The sequence below is a fragment of the Eulemur rufifrons genome, chromosome 11 (assembly GCF_041146395.1).
Source record: "Eulemur rufifrons isolate Redbay chromosome 11, OSU_ERuf_1, whole genome shotgun sequence".
NCBI lineage: Eukaryota > Metazoa > Chordata > Mammalia > Primates > Lemuridae > Eulemur > Eulemur rufifrons.
Window position 1 is genome coordinate 5,117,713 of NC_090993.1, and position 18,067 is coordinate 5,135,779.

General features: G+C 35.8%; 1 protein-coding gene across 3 annotated transcripts in view; it reads left to right on the forward strand.

Annotated features, from left to right (window-relative positions):
• AKT3 (AKT serine/threonine kinase 3) overlaps positions 1-18,067 on the forward strand; it is a 234,091-nt gene that overhangs the window by 143,109 nt on the left and 72,915 nt on the right. For all 3 annotated transcript variants that reach the window (XM_069484547.1, XM_069484548.1, XM_069484549.1), the window contains exons 4-5: positions 14,058-14,169; positions 17,676-17,820. In XM_069484547.1, the coding sequence (XP_069340648.1) occupies positions 14,058-14,169; positions 17,676-17,820 (257 nt within the window). The remainder of the gene's footprint in view (positions 1-14,057; positions 14,170-17,675; positions 17,821-18,067) is intronic.

Below are 18,067 nucleotides of genomic sequence, written 5' to 3' on the forward strand. Positions count from 1 at the left end.
TTAAATGTTATTCTCCTCCACCCACACACTATGACATTTTCCCTAGATTTAGAGTGATGAGACATGATTTGGGGCCCCAGTTCCAACACTTAAATTGCTGGGTATCCTTTGGCGTGCACAGTAGAATGTAGATAATAATATTTGACCTTCATCCTCCTTTGGTTCAATCAAATATGAACTATATGTGAAGTTCAATTATGGTTTGATGGATTTCTAATGATTGTAGATTGAGATCATCTGTACATAGACACAAACATTTTGACTGAAAAATAATACAGCATACATACATTATTGCAAGGCTGCGTTTAAAAGGTACTTTATATAAAATAGTTTGTCGATCCAGTAGTCATGGTCTCTAACATTTGGACAATTACCAGCTTCTCTCGTACTCAGTAGCTTGCTCAATTCCAACGTGGAAATGATTCCTCTAAGGAGGACGCGAGCATTTCCTTATACGTCTTGGGACTCATCCTACGTCTGACTGGTTCCTTCATACTCTCTGTGTCCCAAGAGTATTGATCTGTGCCACGAGTATCGATCCATCCTGACAATGTTCCTTTCTTGTCTGAAACTTTTCCTTAATCTCCTCTATAAAAAAAAAAAAATAGGTCACTCTGCATTTTTTACCCCAATTTTAAAAAATGAAATGACATGTTTTCTCTCTAACCTATTTTTCTATCTCTTTGAAAGAAAGAAGGAAATTATGGGGCTTAAAACTATCAAAAACCATCTTTATCTCTGAATAAATACTAGAGTCAGAGATTTTAAATAAGTAGAAAAATCATTAATCTTTCTTAATGATTAGGAATAATCCTACTAACCTTCCACTGGACATATGTGGGGATAGGAAAAAAGCTTATAACTTGATTCTTAGTCTTGCGTAATAGATTATACACTCTAGAATAATAACCCTATGATCTAGAAAAACCAGAAACGGTAAATATATATTACATAAATATACATGAATTATGAGAGATCAAAACAATTTACTTTGGAAGGGTTGATCATTATATCCATACTAGACAGTAAAAGGAGTATATAATTTTTTATATGTAAAAATCTATCATTGACTCTGGAGGACATTCACGTAGAACATACAGCAATGGGAAGGAAATGGAATTAATTGCCAAAATGAATTTTATAGAAAACAAATGCTGTAGAAGTTGAGAGAAGCAATGGGTAAAGGTTAACTAGGGTGACTAAGTAAGAATTTATTCTTAAAAGGAGGTTAACATGAGCCCTGAAGGATAGGATTTGATGAAGTTTTGAGTTGGAGGACATTCTCAGTGAGGTTAAAATAGGCAAACAAATGAGCAGAAATTAAGGAGTAGCTTGTTTTGTGAATTGTGTAGACAATATCCTAGATGGATAGAGAATTTATGTTGGAGGAAAAAAAGCTAAGATTAGATCGTTTGTGGAAGATCTTGAATTCCAGTGTGATGTTTTTGATAGAAAACTGTTGAAAACCATTAGAACTTTTTGAACACTGGGTTTCCAAATCAGTATTTGATTAAAAAAGAAAAAAAAAAAAAGACCTGTCTGGTTATAATGTGTAGTGGAAGGGATACAGCCTTCGATAAACAGCGTGAGTCACCCAGCAGGGTATTGTCTACTCTGACTTCCTTTTCAGTCTCGCCGCTACCACCCTAGCTCAGTTCTTCATCAGAATAAGTCTCCTAATCCGTATCTTGCCTACAAATATTCTCCTTTTCTGGAATATTTGGAAGCAATACATAGGATAGATTTATCTTTAAAAGAAGTTTCTTTGCAAATACCATCTCCTTGTTCAGAAAAATCTCAGATGCTCCCCATTTTTCACAAGGGCAAGCTGAATTGTTTTATTTTGGTATATTATAGATCCACAATCAAACACTTGCCAAAATTATAACGATTTTTATACCCTATTTCTTGTCAGTTTTCTTCCCTGTTACTCCTTAGTGTGACATACATTTTCTTTTTGACTTGAATTGCTACATTCTGTTAGGTTTAATTATATACAAAATTCCTAACCCTGTTGTTGTTTTGAGTGATTTTTAAACTGTTGAATATACTTGATCATTTGAAGATTTGGTGCTTTTTTTAAAATTTACTTTATTTATGTTTTATTGACATATATTAGAGGTACATATTTTCAGGGTACATGTGATAATTTGATATATTTACATAATGAAATCAGGGTAATTGGGATATTTATCACCTTAAATATTTATCTTTACCCCATTAGATTTTTAGACAAATGGAAAGGTATGTCTGATAATAGCTGTATCTCACTAATAGATGCCTAATTTAAAAATCTGTCACAAAGTGAATCATTATAAATTTAATCAAATTTTTCTTCTAGCCTCCATTATCATAGGTGGTGTTGTGTTCATATATGTGCAAAATTTAACTCATAAACCAAGTTTAGAATTGGAAATGGAGAAAACCTTTGTAAAAATCATTTTAAAAGGAGATAGTTTTTTTTAGAAAATTATAGTGTAACAATGCCATATTTAGTCACATATTTCCTTCCTCACACTCTAGATCAAATCACACTCCAATTTGACAAGAAAAAAATTTCCCCAGAATTTTCAGTCTTCCCTACTTCCCCCACCCCCATTACACAACAAATGTGCAAAAAAAAAAAAAAAAAAGAAAAAGTATAATCCCATTTTAATGGAAACGACTGTGGCACTCCGGAGTGTGAAGTCTAGCTCCCAGGGGTGAAAGCAGCCCTCTACATCTCTGAAAGATTTCATCAGTTTTACGTCTTTTACAAACATAAATTTATGTGTGTGTCCTTTGAGTTTCCTATTAAATAAACTATATACTATTTTTAATACCTCCTTCATTATAACACTGTAGGTGATCTGCTCAGATTTCTTCTAGTAGCTTCTAGTAGCTCTCCCACCCGTCTTTCCTGATGTACTCTGAAGCCAGTCTTTCTAGTTTCCGTCTTTATTTTCTGGGCCCCATTTATCAGAATATAAAGGCATATGGGGGCTTATGTAGAATCAAAGGAAGTGATAAACTTCTAGAAGACAATGACTGTATTCATTTTTAAAATGTCCTGCAGCATTTATTACAATATCGGGTATACTGGAAGATCACTGGACTTGGAGCAGAAGACTTGGGTTTGAGTCTTGGTTCTGCTACTTTACTAGCTAGCTGTGTGACCTCGGACAAATCACATAACTCCTCTGATCTTCACTTTTCTCAACTTTGAACAATGGGGCTAATATCTACTTCTCAGGCTTACAGTGAGGATTAAATGAGATAATATATGCGAAAACACTTTGTAAATTGTTAAAGTCTATGCAAGTAAAAGTATTAACGTAAGCTAAAAGATGCTCATTAATAATTGCTGAATTGAGTTAACTGGCAGTCAATCTTCCTCCTTTGGCTAAATTACATAGGAGTGGGGAGGAAACTGCTTTAATGAGTTTTCCTTAAAGAACCTGTTCGCAACAGTTTCTTGCAGTGGAGGCCAGCTGCTGTTGCTTGGTTGGGGGGAAAAATATCCTGGTTTAGTTTAATGCCAAGGACTTTGATTAGTAGGGGTTAGTCCTTCTTAAGACTAAACAGAGAGAGAGATTCCCAAACCCTGCTCATGACCTCCTTCTGGCCAAAAAAGAGGCCATCACTATGGCTCCAAAGGCAGCACCAGTGGATCGGACTTGGGGCTTTGGGTGAGAAATAGAGGAACCTTGGTACAGACCAAAGTCTTTGAACCTGGCTGTTGAAAGACAGAGCTTCTGCAGGTGGAGGAATGCCCATGTTACTATTGTTATCCCCTTTTTTTAGTAAGATGTTGCTTTTATTATTTTTTTTAAATATCCTCAAATCCAAGAGGACCCCTTATTTACCATCCATTGGTGTAAAAATTTAATCTGCTTCTAGATGACTGCTTTTTTGTAAGTTGGAGAATGCAGTGGGGGTTGTTTTAAGGGGAAGGCAGGCAGGTAGTGATCAGCTTCAAGAGCTTACATCAAGTGATGGGAGGACATAAAAGATTCCAGTGTAACCTCCCTTCCTTTATTCCCTTCCTTTTCCCTCCCTCCTTCTCTGTCTGCCCCTCTTCCTCACTCATCTTTTCCTAAGGTCAACAACAGTCAGCTGTCACTTGTCCATGGATACTTAAGTAAAAGAACACCTTACATGTAATTACTGTCACTCAATCATTTTTAAACGCTTTTACCTCTGACTTCGCCTTGGCTTTCTTTTCTAGTTATCTGAGATAACCTTGCACGCTTTAACTCTACTTTGAAGTTTCCTACCGTGTGTGTGTTTGTGTCTGACTTAATGTAACACAATTTAGAAACCTAGGAGTTATCAAAATTAATATTTAAATATATTTTAGGCAGTCTAAATTCGAATGACAACTTAGAAAGTTTTTATTGAGGGTTATTATGTTCTCAACATTGCACCAGGTACTGAGGGGAAAAAGAAGGCAATCAGGAAGGAAACCAAGCTTTCTTTGAGCGTTACTATGTACCAGGCCCTTTCACTTATGTTATCTCATTTAATCTTCACAACAACAGTGTGAGGTAAGTATCGTGTTCCCCATTTTAAAGAGACTCAGAGAAGTTATGTGACTTGCTTTAGGTCGCTTATCTGACGAAGGGGAGAGGCAGAGTCTGAACCTGTGTCTAACAGAATGCTACCTTAGAATCCTGTGTTCATTTCATCATTCCACAGATAAGTGATGTAGCTTTTGGCTTTGAAGAATTTGTAATCTGGTAGCAAAAATCTGCCACAAACTCCTGGAATTGGTACTTTGAGCTGTTTCATGGCTAAGTTCTGAAGTAAGTTTTGCAACTGGTATATGCAGTTAGAGTTTACGAGAAGGAGGTATCATTAAAGACGAGATCATCAAGAAAAACCTCCTTGGAAACCGAGATTGTTCGGAGAAACAGTGAGATCTCAGAAGCTAAAGTACATTCCAGGTAACAAGAATAGCATTAATTTGAGAAGTTATTTTGGAGAAACTTTGGCTGAATTTCTCCTTGTTGAACCAGATGGGGATGAAATCCTCAGAAATGAATGAAAGCTCCCTATCCCTGTATAGAGCGAAAAATATCAAATGAGGGAAAAAGGATAAATGATAGGATTGAATATGGCACTTGAAATATTTAGCAGAACGCCCTAATCACACCAGACCCTGTTTTCTCAGGGTCTCCGTTAGGCACTGGCTACCCTGTTAGCTCACCCGGTGTTTTATGTGCAGTTGCCGTAGTAACTTTGCTGTTCATGTCCTCCAGTAGAATATAAAATAATTTTATTCATGTAAATAAATACTTCATTTTAAAAACCCACCTTAAGAGCATTTTTTTTTTTGTAGCTAAAAAAGGTTTTAAACTGTAGCTTTTAGCTCAGAAAAGACTATATTATCTCTTAATATGTTTATTTAAAAAATGTGCCTCTTTGATGTAGCAAAAGTTGGGGTGGTGTGGACGGGAAGTGGAGGGTAAAAGTGGGGAGGGAGGATCGCTACCTGCAGTGTAGGATGAGTGGTAGATTTCATGTAGAATTTTTTTGAATTAAATTATTAATAGGTCAGTATATCTCAGTTTTTCAGGTAAAAATTCACTGAGTGTGATACCACCCAACACCAGCCAGCCTTTGATGCTGAGCTGAGGATCCTTGACTGTTGTTTTATCTTATTACTGTTTCCGGCATCCTCCTCCATGACACCCTTCCATATTGGAAGGATAAAAATAACTCTTTTTGCTTGCCTTTCTGACAACATTCATTGATGACCTAATAGAATTCGTAGATCATTTTTGGTTAAGTTAAATGTAGATACCTACCTGATTTATTTGTTGAATATTTATTTTAGCATGCCCTTTTTTAACTTAAATTTTTAGTTTCTAGAAAGAAGATTGTATGTGATTAGTTTTTGAAATTGTAATTAGAAAAATGATTGTATGCCCATTATATTTGGTGCTTTAATTCCATCTTATAACTAGTACATAGAGAATTGGAGGGGGGGAATTAGAGTTTAAGGAAGTAAGGGAAGAGAACTGACATTTTCAAAGAGCCTGCTATGGTCTAGGTGCTTTATGTAATCGCATTTGTCATTACAAGAACAACATGAAATAAATAGTAATACTTTTTTTTTTTTTTTTTTTTTTTTTTTAAAAAGGCTAGATAATGAATCTGAGACCTAGGAAGATTAAAAAACTCCCAGAGTCTCAAAGCAAGCAAATGGCAGAACTGTGATTTCAACTCTGGTCTCGCACCTGGCTTGAATGCATTTAATCATAAGTGAGATTCAGAGATAATAACTCCCTTCAAGTAAGGTTTAGTCGGATTTCTTAGAAACTTTGTGATACGCCAAGTGTTCCACACGGTGGTTTAATAGTGCACTCTCACTGTTGTCAAGAGGTGCGTTTTGTTTGGTAGTGATACTTGTTTGTGCCAGAGCAGAGGGACAAAATATAAACATTGTAGCCAGGTGGCAGATTACTTGAAAGTAATTTATTGGGTAATACTGAGCCGGTCACATAACCATTCCGGGACTCGGAGTTCTGTCATCTGCAGAGTGAGGGAGTTAGACTGAAGGATCTCTAAAGTCCTTTCGTCTAAACTCAGTGATTTGCCTATCAGCAGCAGATGAGTTTTTGAAACATTGGGTCTATTGAGAAGTAATAACAACAAACTACCACTTGTTGAGCACCTGTATGCTACGTACTTTACATATATTATTAATCCTGCTAACGCCCTTGTAGGATAAATAATTTTTCTATTTGATAGCTGGGAAAATTAGGCTCATGGGATTTCCCCGTGGTAAGGTATCTCTTAACTGATACAGCTGGGAGATAAGCCCATAGCTTTCAGGTTTCGAGACCAATGATTTTTCCAGACTCCTACTTAACTGAAAGCATCTCTGACTACCTTAGGGCCTTAGGTAGGTGAGAGGTTTTCTAGTGTGGGCAGTTCAGAAGGTATGAGCTTTCCATGCCTCTAGACTAGTTTGCCAGTATCGTGGATCCAATCTGGTCATTCTTCACTAGTACATGAAGATGTGTTTCAGAGCTCTTGGATACTTCCATTTAAGGAAACTGCAGCTTAATTAATGCAGCGGAGTCACTAGTACGTGACAATTTCAGTATTGCTCTTCTAATTATGTCACAGAAGCCATAGGGGAGATACTAAGTTTTAGAGGCAGAATAATCTGGATATTTGCTATAAATTATATAATCACATTTTTAACAAATTGGACTTGAGGGACACATGTTTTGTGGCTTCCTCTGAGTTGTTATTTACTGAATTACCGCCCTCCTGGTCCCCCATCCCGTATCTTTATGTTAATTTAAAAGCATTTATTTTGAGTAAAGTTAAATGAGGCCTAAGGCCACAGTGGGGGGAAGGACCTTTAAGCCTTGGAATTTAGGAAAGATACAGAAGCATTCTTTTGGGTTGGAAATAATACATAATCAAGCAGATGCTAATGAAAAAATGAAATGCAGGGGAAGAGAAAAGAGACTAGGGTGCCTGTTTGGAAGTTTTATAGAGGAGAGTACATTGCCCCTTTATTACAATAATGTTTCTGCACTATAATAAGGTCTTTCATTGCAAGTTCAGCTTTTTTCATTCATTTGTTTTGTGCTCTGCTTCCTCTGTTGCTAATTGTCAGCACAATAGTCTTCCAACTATGAAGTCTCAGTGTCCTTTTGGACCAATTTGTCATTGTCTTTCTCCCTCACCCCCCAACCCATGCACTCAGAATCTATTACTATGGTTGCATTTTTAGACATTTTTTATGTTTTAAAATGGCAATGCTTTTGAAACCTGCCAGAATAGTTCATGATAATTGAATGATCCACCCAGCAACAGTTACTGCTTCCAAAAGCACACTGGTAAAGTTTCTGTCTCTGGAAAATATTCTTATAAGGTAATTAAAAATAAGCACATTATCCTCTCTTTATGGCATTATTTTATATACATCGTTTCCTTTGAACTTTACAATAGTCCTGTGAAAATAGGACCTTTTATTAAGATATTTTTGTTAAGCTGTATTATTTACAGATTTACTGTTACCTCATAAATTCTTTGAAATTTCTGTGACTTTAGGAAGTTACATCTCTATTCTTTTCCTCATAGTGGCTCTTTATTCTCATATATAGATAATTGTGGCAAAGAAATCAGCAAAGTTGACTTAAGCTGACAAGCCTGCACAAGTTCTGATATTAGACTCTGGGCAACTTCGGTTACATGTTAATTCATGTTGATTTTTAACATTTTGGCTCATAAATATTTTAAATATGCTCCCAACCTTGTTCCAATAATCTGATATTGACAGAAAGACATTTTACAAATGTAATTTCTACAATGAAATCCTGAAGCAGTAATAATAACACTTGGCAGTTTATTTATCACTTAGAATTTTTGCTATCTTATAATCCTATGATCAGAGTTCATTGGTGCTTTTAAATGTAATATCCTCGACATAGGTGGCAATTATTTTTAAAGCATGAATACTAAATAACAAGATTGGTCAATTTTTTTCAGGGGTACGTATTTCAATCTCTGTATGTCACTTGTTTCTATCCAGTTTATTTGCATAAGACTGGGAAGTAAAGTTCAGTTGATCCTTGAACAACGCAAGGGTTGAGTTGCCGGCCCCCAAGCAGTCCAAAATCTGTGTATAACTTTTGACTCCCCCCAAACTTAACTACGAATAGCCTATCAATAACAAACAGTCAACTGGCACATATTTTGTATGTTACATGTATTATATACTGTATTCTTACAATAATGTAAGTTAGAGAAAAATGTTAAGAAAATTATAAGTAAGAGAAAATATATTTACTCTGCATTAAGTGGAAGTGGATTTTTGTAAAGATCTTCATCATCTTCAGATTTAGTAGGCTGAGGAGGAAGCAGAAGAGGAAGGGCTGATCTTGCTACTTCCGGGTGGCAGAGCTAGTGGAAAGGGAGGCAGGCACACGTGGTGTACCTTTTATTGACAAAAATCCATGTGTAAGTGGACCCAGGTAGTTCAAACCCATGTTGTTCAGTGGTCAACTGTATATAAAGCTTATTATAAGGAAATAAAACTTTACTTCCTCTCTCGTAAGCAACCAACATTCATTAAAACAGTATGTGATATAAAAAGAAGAGCCAAGAATTTAGAGCTAGAAAACCTGAATTTGAGACTCAGTTTTGCCACTTTAACAGCTTGATGATTTTGAACAAGTGACTTAGAAATCAAACAGCTTCCTTTTATAAATTTGTTAACTGGAAATGATGAAAATACTTTAGGACTTTATTGGCAGGATTAAGTGAGAAATAGTGTTATATGAAACCCTAAGCAACTGATAACATGCAAAAATAATTACTTAGTAGTTAATGATTTAAAAAAATTTTGGACAAGGATATAATGGGCAGTGAAGTTTTTCTACTAACTTGAATTGGCCAAGATTTAAGATGAGATTTATTTTTCCTGTTCTAGAAATGAGTGAATGAACTGATTAATAGGTTCTTCATTTGGCTTACTATGCATCACTTAAACCAGATTTTAAAATGAAGTATTTTTTTGATAAAGACCCAGAGACCTCTTTATGGTACATTTTAAAGCCGTGATACCTTATTTGAAGTTAGAATTCCTGAATGGAAAGAAAAAACACCTGTCTCTAAAGTTTCAAGAAGTTAGAGGTTGCTTTCCAGAAAGATCAGATTCTCATAATGACTGTTTGGCTATCTTCATGTATGATTTTAATGAAATTACTGGATTTAGTTGCTTATAATCTTCCAGAATTCATTGTTTATTTGGACGATTCTGTGCTTTACTCTGGATTGGTAGTTTTACTTTTTACTTTTTTTCTCCAAGGGAAAAAAAAATCCTTTGTTCTATAGACTTAATCCTTTCTACTATTTTCCATAGGTAAAGATGCCTATCTCTTTTTTTTTTTTTTAACTTTTTTATTATTTTATATCATCTTATTGTTATGGGGGATACAGAATTGCAAGTTACATACGTTGCCCATGTAAGATGCCTATCTCTTAAGTGTTAGAGCTGTTGCTCTGAAATTAAAAATGTGACTAGGGTTTAAATATATAATTTTTTTCAAATTGATGTTATTAGGATTCATTTAAACATTATATGTATGTGCTTAAAAACATGTATTTTTCTTCTAGAATATTTACTGCTAAAGTTCTTAAAGGTGATCTAAACTGAAAAATTTAGGTTTTCAAGATACATGTATCTCAGGTTTTGGGTGGAAAGAGATCATAAAGTAAGTTTTGTTTCTAAAAGAATGTGAACTTGAAAATATTGAAGTTTTTTATAAGAAAAAGAAAGTTACTTTGTGATAAATTTATATTGTGTCTGAAATGTTTCCTGAAGCTTTTCTTAAAATTCAATCTGTATGCGCTTAGATTGTGATGAATAGAAAAGAACTATGAGAAATACTCCAAATTTCCCGAAGCTTACAATATAGTTGAGGAGATGCATTTGTAACAGTCAAATCACAACAAATGATAAAGTACTAGCATAAACAATATAAATATTAAGGATCGTAGATCTTCAGGGGTACGGACTATGGATTGGAATAATTAGAAAAGATCCTGAATGGCTGGACTCTGGGTAAAACGGAAGGAAAGTGTTTCAGGTGAGGGAAACAGCATGAGTTAAATCCTGAATTAATAATGATCAGGGAATGTTTAGGGGACAATGAAGAGGCGTATTTATCAGGAGAAAGTAGTGGTAGTTTTAATGGGAGGAATAGATTTTCAAAGTTTTTTTTTTTTTTAAAGAATGGGGCTTGCTTATGAATAGCTTTGTAAGTCAGCCTAAGAAATGTAACCGTTGTCCTGTAGAGTATAGAATATTTTTGAGAAGAATGACATACAGAATAAGAATTTCAGTAAGACTAATCTGGCCAGTAGGATGTAAGACAACTCAGAGGAGAAACCTGCAGAAAGGGAGACCACCTAGGAGGCCATTTCAGGGATGGAAGTTTTGGTTGTTAAGTTCCTGGGTTGGGTGTCAGCAGCAAAAAGAAGGGATGGTTGTAAGTTCACTGAATGTCGCTGGCTTAGCCATGACAGTTGAAAGAGAGGGGTGAGTCAAAGATAACTGAGGAAGTGTTTCTTAGGTGATTAGGAAAGCGATACAAAAATAAAGCGAATACAAAAACTGTACTGGTATAGCAGCTTTCAGGGTGGAAGATAACACACAAAATGCAAAACTCTTTTGGATATGTTGAAAATGAGGCACTAGTAGGGTCTCAGAGATGCCAGTTTGGCCATATGGGGGTGGAGCTTGATGAGAAGAGCTGGAACTGGAGGAGCAGGTTTGAGAGTCATCAGACAACAGGTGATAACTGATTGACTAGAGAGCCTCCTCAGAATTAAATCCAGAGTCCTTACCAACTCCTTGAGGGTATATCTAATCTCATCTCTTAGCATTTCCCTAACTCCATTCCAGTCCCACTGGGCAGCTTGCTGTTTCGCAAACACGTCTGTGGACTCCCACCAGCTGTGGGTCTTTGCTCTTGCTGTTCGTTCCACCTAGATCATTCTTCTCACAGATACTTGCATTGGCCTCTCATTTCCTTAAGAGACAACCTTTCTAGCTATTCTTTCTGAAACAGTGCCACTTCACTGTCACTCTGACTTATTGCCCAGCCTAATTTTTCTTCATAGTACTTATAAGCACCTACTACCTTATACAATTGTTTTGCTTGCCGATGGCTAGACCACTGGTCCCCTTGTAAAAATAAAAGCTTTATGAAAGTAGGGACTTTGTTTTGTTCACCGCTGCATTCCCAGTGCCTAAGTTTTTACTTGTAACAGTGCAGGTGCATGATACATATAGTTCAATGAAAGTCTAAATTTACTAAGGGCAAAGTTATAAAGTAAAAGCATAACGCAAAGATCTGAGCCTAAGGGAGCACCTCCATTTGGGAGAAGAGGCCCTAAGACAGACTTAGGTCAGAGATGGTGGGAAACCAGGCAAGTCAGTGTCATGGAAGTCAAGGGAGGGGACTCAAAGGGCAGGCAGCCAGGAACATCAAGTGCAGCCAAGAAATGAAAATGAGAACAAGGAAAAAGTATCTGAGGAGAAGGATATTTCAGGAGAGTGATAGAAACCACAATTTAGCTAACTGGCTAAGGAATAGGGAACAAGGGCCACTCTTGGAGATGATGACTTTGGGTAATTTACTAGTGAAATGAAGGAGAGGAAGAGGGACAGTGTGGGGGGCGGGACAGCATTCCGTGCAGGTGCTTTGAAGATGGACTTGGAGCCCGCCTCTTGGTCCATGTGCATATTTATTGTTTATTTCACTCTGGTGGATAAGCATCTTTGAAGGTCTATGAGTAGGAATTGTCCCATTAATACAGGAAACTTGAGACATTTAAGTTGTAAATTCGAGTTGATATAAAGTAAACTAATTCTTCCAGGAGTGATACCTTTCAGCCTCAGTGATCAATGAAATACTCTGAAGCTTAACTTAACTTAAATGAGTTTTATTAACTAGAAGTATCTCTTAGTCTATACATTTTATTTTTAAAAAATAATTTCCACATCCAATGGTTTAAGCCTTCTTTAGTTTATTTTGGTATACACTTTGAGGAAAGAATTTAGTATTTAGGAGGGGGTTTCTATTTTTGACTTTTTAAATAATGAAAATTTTCAAACATACAGAGAAATGGAGAAAATAGCTTATTGCAGTCTCGTATGCCCAATACCTGGATTTAACAGTTAACATTTTATCATATTTGCATCACCTTTTTGTTAAAATATTTAAAATTAGGATATCGTGACAGCTTTATCCCACAGTTCTTCCATATGAATCTCTGAAAGGTAAGGACATTTTCCTACATAATTAACAGTACGACAATAACACCTAATAAAACTTATAACTCTTCAATATTATCTGATACAAATTGATACTCACGTTTCCCAGTTGTTGCCTAAACTGGTTTGTTTAAACCAGAATACATTAAGGACCGCACATTGTGTTTAGTTTTTCTGTCCCTTAAGTCTCTTCTAGTCTAGCAGAGTTGTGTCCCCTGTCTGACTGACTGCTCCACTTTTGGTGCATTCACTTATTAAAGAGGCCAGGCCATTTGTCCTACAGAAAGTCCTCTCTTGTGGAATTCTGATGATTTCTACTGGGTATTGTTTAACTTTTTCCTTTACCTCTATATTTGCTGTAAAATCAAAATTAGATCTAAAGATTCCATAGATTCACATTCAGTGTTTTTATCAAGACTGTTTCTTTGGTGAGTCTGTGTACTCCGTGTTAGATCATGTCAGGAGGTACCTCATATCTGGTTGACCAACTATTAGTGATGCTGTCACTGTTTACTGGGTTAAGGTGGCGGCAGCTTCATCTCTTCATTATAAAGTTAAGTTCCCCACTGCCCCTCCACCCCACACCCCCCACCCCCACCCCATGTCTGGTAGATAACCTGTGGTTTGACATGTTGGCACTCTGCAGGAGTTAGGTCTTTATCAGTTATTTAGCTAATGAGTTTCGCATTCATTGATGATCCTTGCCTGAATTAATTATTGCATTAGGGGTAGAGTATCTTTTAGCTATTTTTAAAAAAATTTGATTTTAATTAGCCAAGGCACATATTTATTTATTAAATTGGGATAGTGTTAGTCATTCTGTTTATTTATTTGAGACTAGCTCTGTTTAGGTATAATACTAGGTAATCAACTACTACATAGACCTTGTCCTCAGAGAATTTTTGATCTAATGCACATTCTCCTTTTAAAACTATTTTGACTGTTGGTGATGCACATGGGTAGGGGTAAAATAAATGGCAGGCATTACAGATAGCAAGAATAGCTGGAGGAAAGGTATAAATATAGGAAAGAGCAAGATGCATTTTGGGGAAAATTAAATAGTGTAGTTTAGCTGGTTAATGTGGCCAGAACGGGTGAAGGATTGGAAAGAAATTCTAAGGTCAGATTGTGAATAACCTTGCATGGAGATCTGTAGAAAGCTGTGAGGTTATAGTGGGTTTTGTTTAAAATAAAATTCTCTAGTTTTTTGCTGTTTACTTCTTGGTTTAAATGTATGTATATTTAAGGAGACATTTTGTTTTATTTCTAGAATGCCAGTTAATGAAAACAGAACGACCAAAGCCAAACACATTTATAATCAGATGTCTACAGTGGACCACTGTTATAGAGAGAACATTTCATGTAGATACTCCAGAGGAAAGGTAAGAAATTTATTTAAAAAGCAGCAGTCAATCTAAAGATGGATTCTGATTGTATCATTTGTAAATAGATAAAAATATATTTATAAAATGCTATAGTCTCTTGTTCTGTTTCTGGTATAATACGTGAAAAATGGGAACTTGCAAAATAATGAATCAGAACCCCTAGGCATACTATAAGATATACTTCTTCAGAGCAAACAGAATGTTTAAAGTTAAAATATGAATTTAACAAGACATTTTTATAACCAAACTACCTTTTTTTCGAAATGGTAGAATAGATTGTATTCATATTTGAAATTCCGAGGCTAGTGATAGCAACAAGTTTCAAGTAGTGTGCCATTATAGATTAATTACAAATGGCAGCCTGGAATATTATCTTGATGAGGATTCTGAGATTGGGTCTAAGCTCAAGGGGTGGTGGTGGTGACTATTGTCATTGTCAAAGAGGGTGGTGGCAACACTTTAGTAACCAGCTCGCCAACTTCATCTCACAGTTACATCTCCTGATCTGTCAGTTTTTGCATCTGGCTCCATGCCTCCAATTCTATCTTAATTCTCTTTTATCTGGTGTCTCTAATACTAATTTAGGTCCAGTGACCATAATCACAAAGTCATTTTCCTGCACATATGTTATATTTGATCCTAATCAGCAACTTTGTGAAGTTAAATGTCAGTGGCCTTATTTTTCAAGTGAATAAATTAACTTTTAACAGGCTTATCTAATATTTTATTAAAAACAAAATGGTAAAGTATTATCTCAGTAATACTTTTGAACTGAGTGCGGTGGTGTGTACCTCCAGTCCCAGCTACTTGGGAGACTGAGGCAAGAGGATCACTTGAGCATAGGTATTCAAGACCAGCCTGGGTGACATAGTGAGACCCTGACCAAAAAAAGAAAAATTTCTTTTATCAGTAGAGTAGATGGTAATGTGTGATTACTTTAGGCAATATAGAAAAGAAAGAAAAATATAAAGAACTAGAAATTACTCATAATTCTAATTCTATAACCATATTTAAACACTGATAATAATATTCTTTTATATACTTCCAGTCTTATTCTATGCAGATATATGGAGGTATTTAGTATACATACAATTTTATGTGTCCTTCTCCACATTCCTACTCTGCCCACCCACCCAGCCCTGCCTCCCCAGGGCCTTTTCTCCCTGAGAACTTACACTGATTTCTCAGTCTGTTTATACCTGCTCCCATCACCATAGGCCGATTCCTATGTATCTTTCAGATCTGAGGTTGAAATGTTACTTTTCCTACAAAACCTTCTGTTATTCTTACAGACTAGCTGATTCCTCTGCTGTATACTTACATCTCTTTGTATTTTTTATATCAAGTGTATCATGATTGTAATCCTGTGTGCCTTTCCCACTGAACTACAAGACGCTTGACAGCAAGGATCATGTCTTCCTCTCTCATTATTTAAATCATAGTCCAGGGTCCAACACAGTATTTGTTGACTGGATGAATGAATGGAACTTTTCCCATGTCAGTATATATCCTTTGAAAATATTATTCTTAGTGGATTTATAACATCTCCTTGAAGCATGATTCATTTTGCCATTTGTGTTTACGAAGCTGGATTGAAGCCAGATCTTAAGGCTCTGAAATCCTTTGCTGTTCCTGCAATAGTGTCGCACTACTCTACCAAACAATCGGTTTTCATGTGCATTTATGACTGTAAGAAAAAATAATTAGTAAACATGAAAAACAGTATACTTACATTTGTTATTGAAATGTGCTTTTCTATATTCAACTAGAATCTGGTGTTTGGAGATTTTATATGACTTTAATGTCATTGAAGAATTAGGGAGGCTCAATAAGAGTTAGGAAAACTTTTTATTTTTATACTCTGCCCCTAGTTTAAAATCCTTAGCTGTTGTTAACTAAATGTATGTCTCTAATATATCTTATATTTATTTCAGCGCATGATATAAGGCTGGGTTCTATTTTTCTTTTCTTTTTTTTTTTTTTTCAAAATGATGAGCCTGTTGTCTCAGCTTCATTTATTAGATAATTCATTCCTTTCTCACCGATTGTGGATAGAATATATACATACATACTCGGCCTTTTAGGTTCTCATTTTGGTTTTTTCTCCTTGATCTTTCTGTATTCTGGCACTAATACCACATGGCTTTAATTAGAGACACTTTATAAAACTTTTAACTTCTAATGTAGCAATATTTCCCTTATTTTTTTTTAATAAAAATTTTCTTAGGTATTTTAGTGCATTCTTTTTTAAATAAATTGTAGTAGAAAAACATAGAACATGAAGTCTATCCTCTTAAATATGTAAGTATGTGATACAGTATTGTTAACTGTATGCACATTGTTCTACAGCGTGTCTCTAGAACTTTTCCATCTTGCGCGACTGAGACTCGGATCCCATTGAACAGCAACTCTGCGTTTCCTCCTCCCCCAGCTGCTGGCAACCAGCACTCTACCGTCTGCTTCTATGAGTTCATCTACTTTAGATACCTTGTAGAAGTGGAATCATGCAATATTTGTCCTGTTCCTGGCTTATTCCAGTTAGCATAATGTCCTCAAAGTTAATGCATGTTGTAGTACATGACAGGACGTTTTTTCTTTTTTAGGGCTGAAGAATATTCTACTGTATGTATCACATATGCCACTTTTTTTTTTTTTTTTTTTTTGGCGACAGTGTCTCTTCTCTATCGCCCTGGGTAGAGTGTGGTTGGCGTCACTGTAGCTCACTGCAACCTCAAACTCCTGGGCTCAAGTGATCCTCCTGCTTCAGCCTCTTGAGTAGCTGGGACTATAGGCACATACCACCACGTCTTGCCCCCACATTTTTGTTTCTTCCCCCAAAATTGATCTATAGATTAAATACAATTCCAATTAAAGTTCTAACAGACTTTAAGAACTAGACAAGCTGATTTTAAAATCTGTGTAGAAAAAAAGGATCCTTGATCTGATAGCACTAATGTCAAAAAAATTAAAGCTTGATACAGGTGATCCTGGGACTTATTCTTTAAACTACAAACTGTGCCTATCATTTTTTTTTTTTTTTTAAAGAAATTTTCCATGATATGGGAACAGTAAAAAGTTCTGGCTTTGCAAATCTTTTCTTGGAACTTCTGTTGGATCGCATAAAATAATGTCAATGATGGACTTACAGTGGCTAAACAAAACATTTTTAAAAACAGCAAACCTTTGGGGGTCAGTTTACTTAGTAGGTAGGATGTGTACGGATAAAATTTATACATTTAAATGATTTTAACTGGAGTTTTCAATAATTTTTCCTTCATTTTTTTTTTTTTCTTTAACATACCTCCAAATAAATGCTACCTAAAGGCCCACAACGAAATGCTTTTAGGATTCTTTTTACTTTGAGGTGATGGTGGTAGAGTGTGTGTCTGTCTGTTTTGCCCCCGGAATAGACTACATTCGTGTTGATTTCATATTTTATAAAAGGAAAATACCTGAATCATTTACCATCTTCTGTTAATGGGAAATTGTACTCATTTTCACAGGGAAGAATGGACAGAGGCTATCCAGGCTGTAGCAGACAGACTGCAGAGACAAGAAGAAGAGAGAATGAATTGTAGTCCAACTTCACAAATTGACAACATAGGGGAGGAAGAGATGGATGCTTCCACAACCCATCATAAAAGAAAGGTAGAAAATAATAACTTACTCTCCTCCTCAGCACAACATTTATTTGTCTGGGAGAAATTTACTAACAACCGCCATTCAGAGAAGGATACCAGCAAATTTTCTCGTGACATGTAAACATGCCGGTGGGCATTATCCATGTGAATCTGAAATACCTGTTGTGGTTTAAAACCAAATAGTTAAATGTCACTTCATGTCAGTGGTTCAGCACCTTAAACCGCTGAACGCTGATGGGGCTCATGAGGGAGCT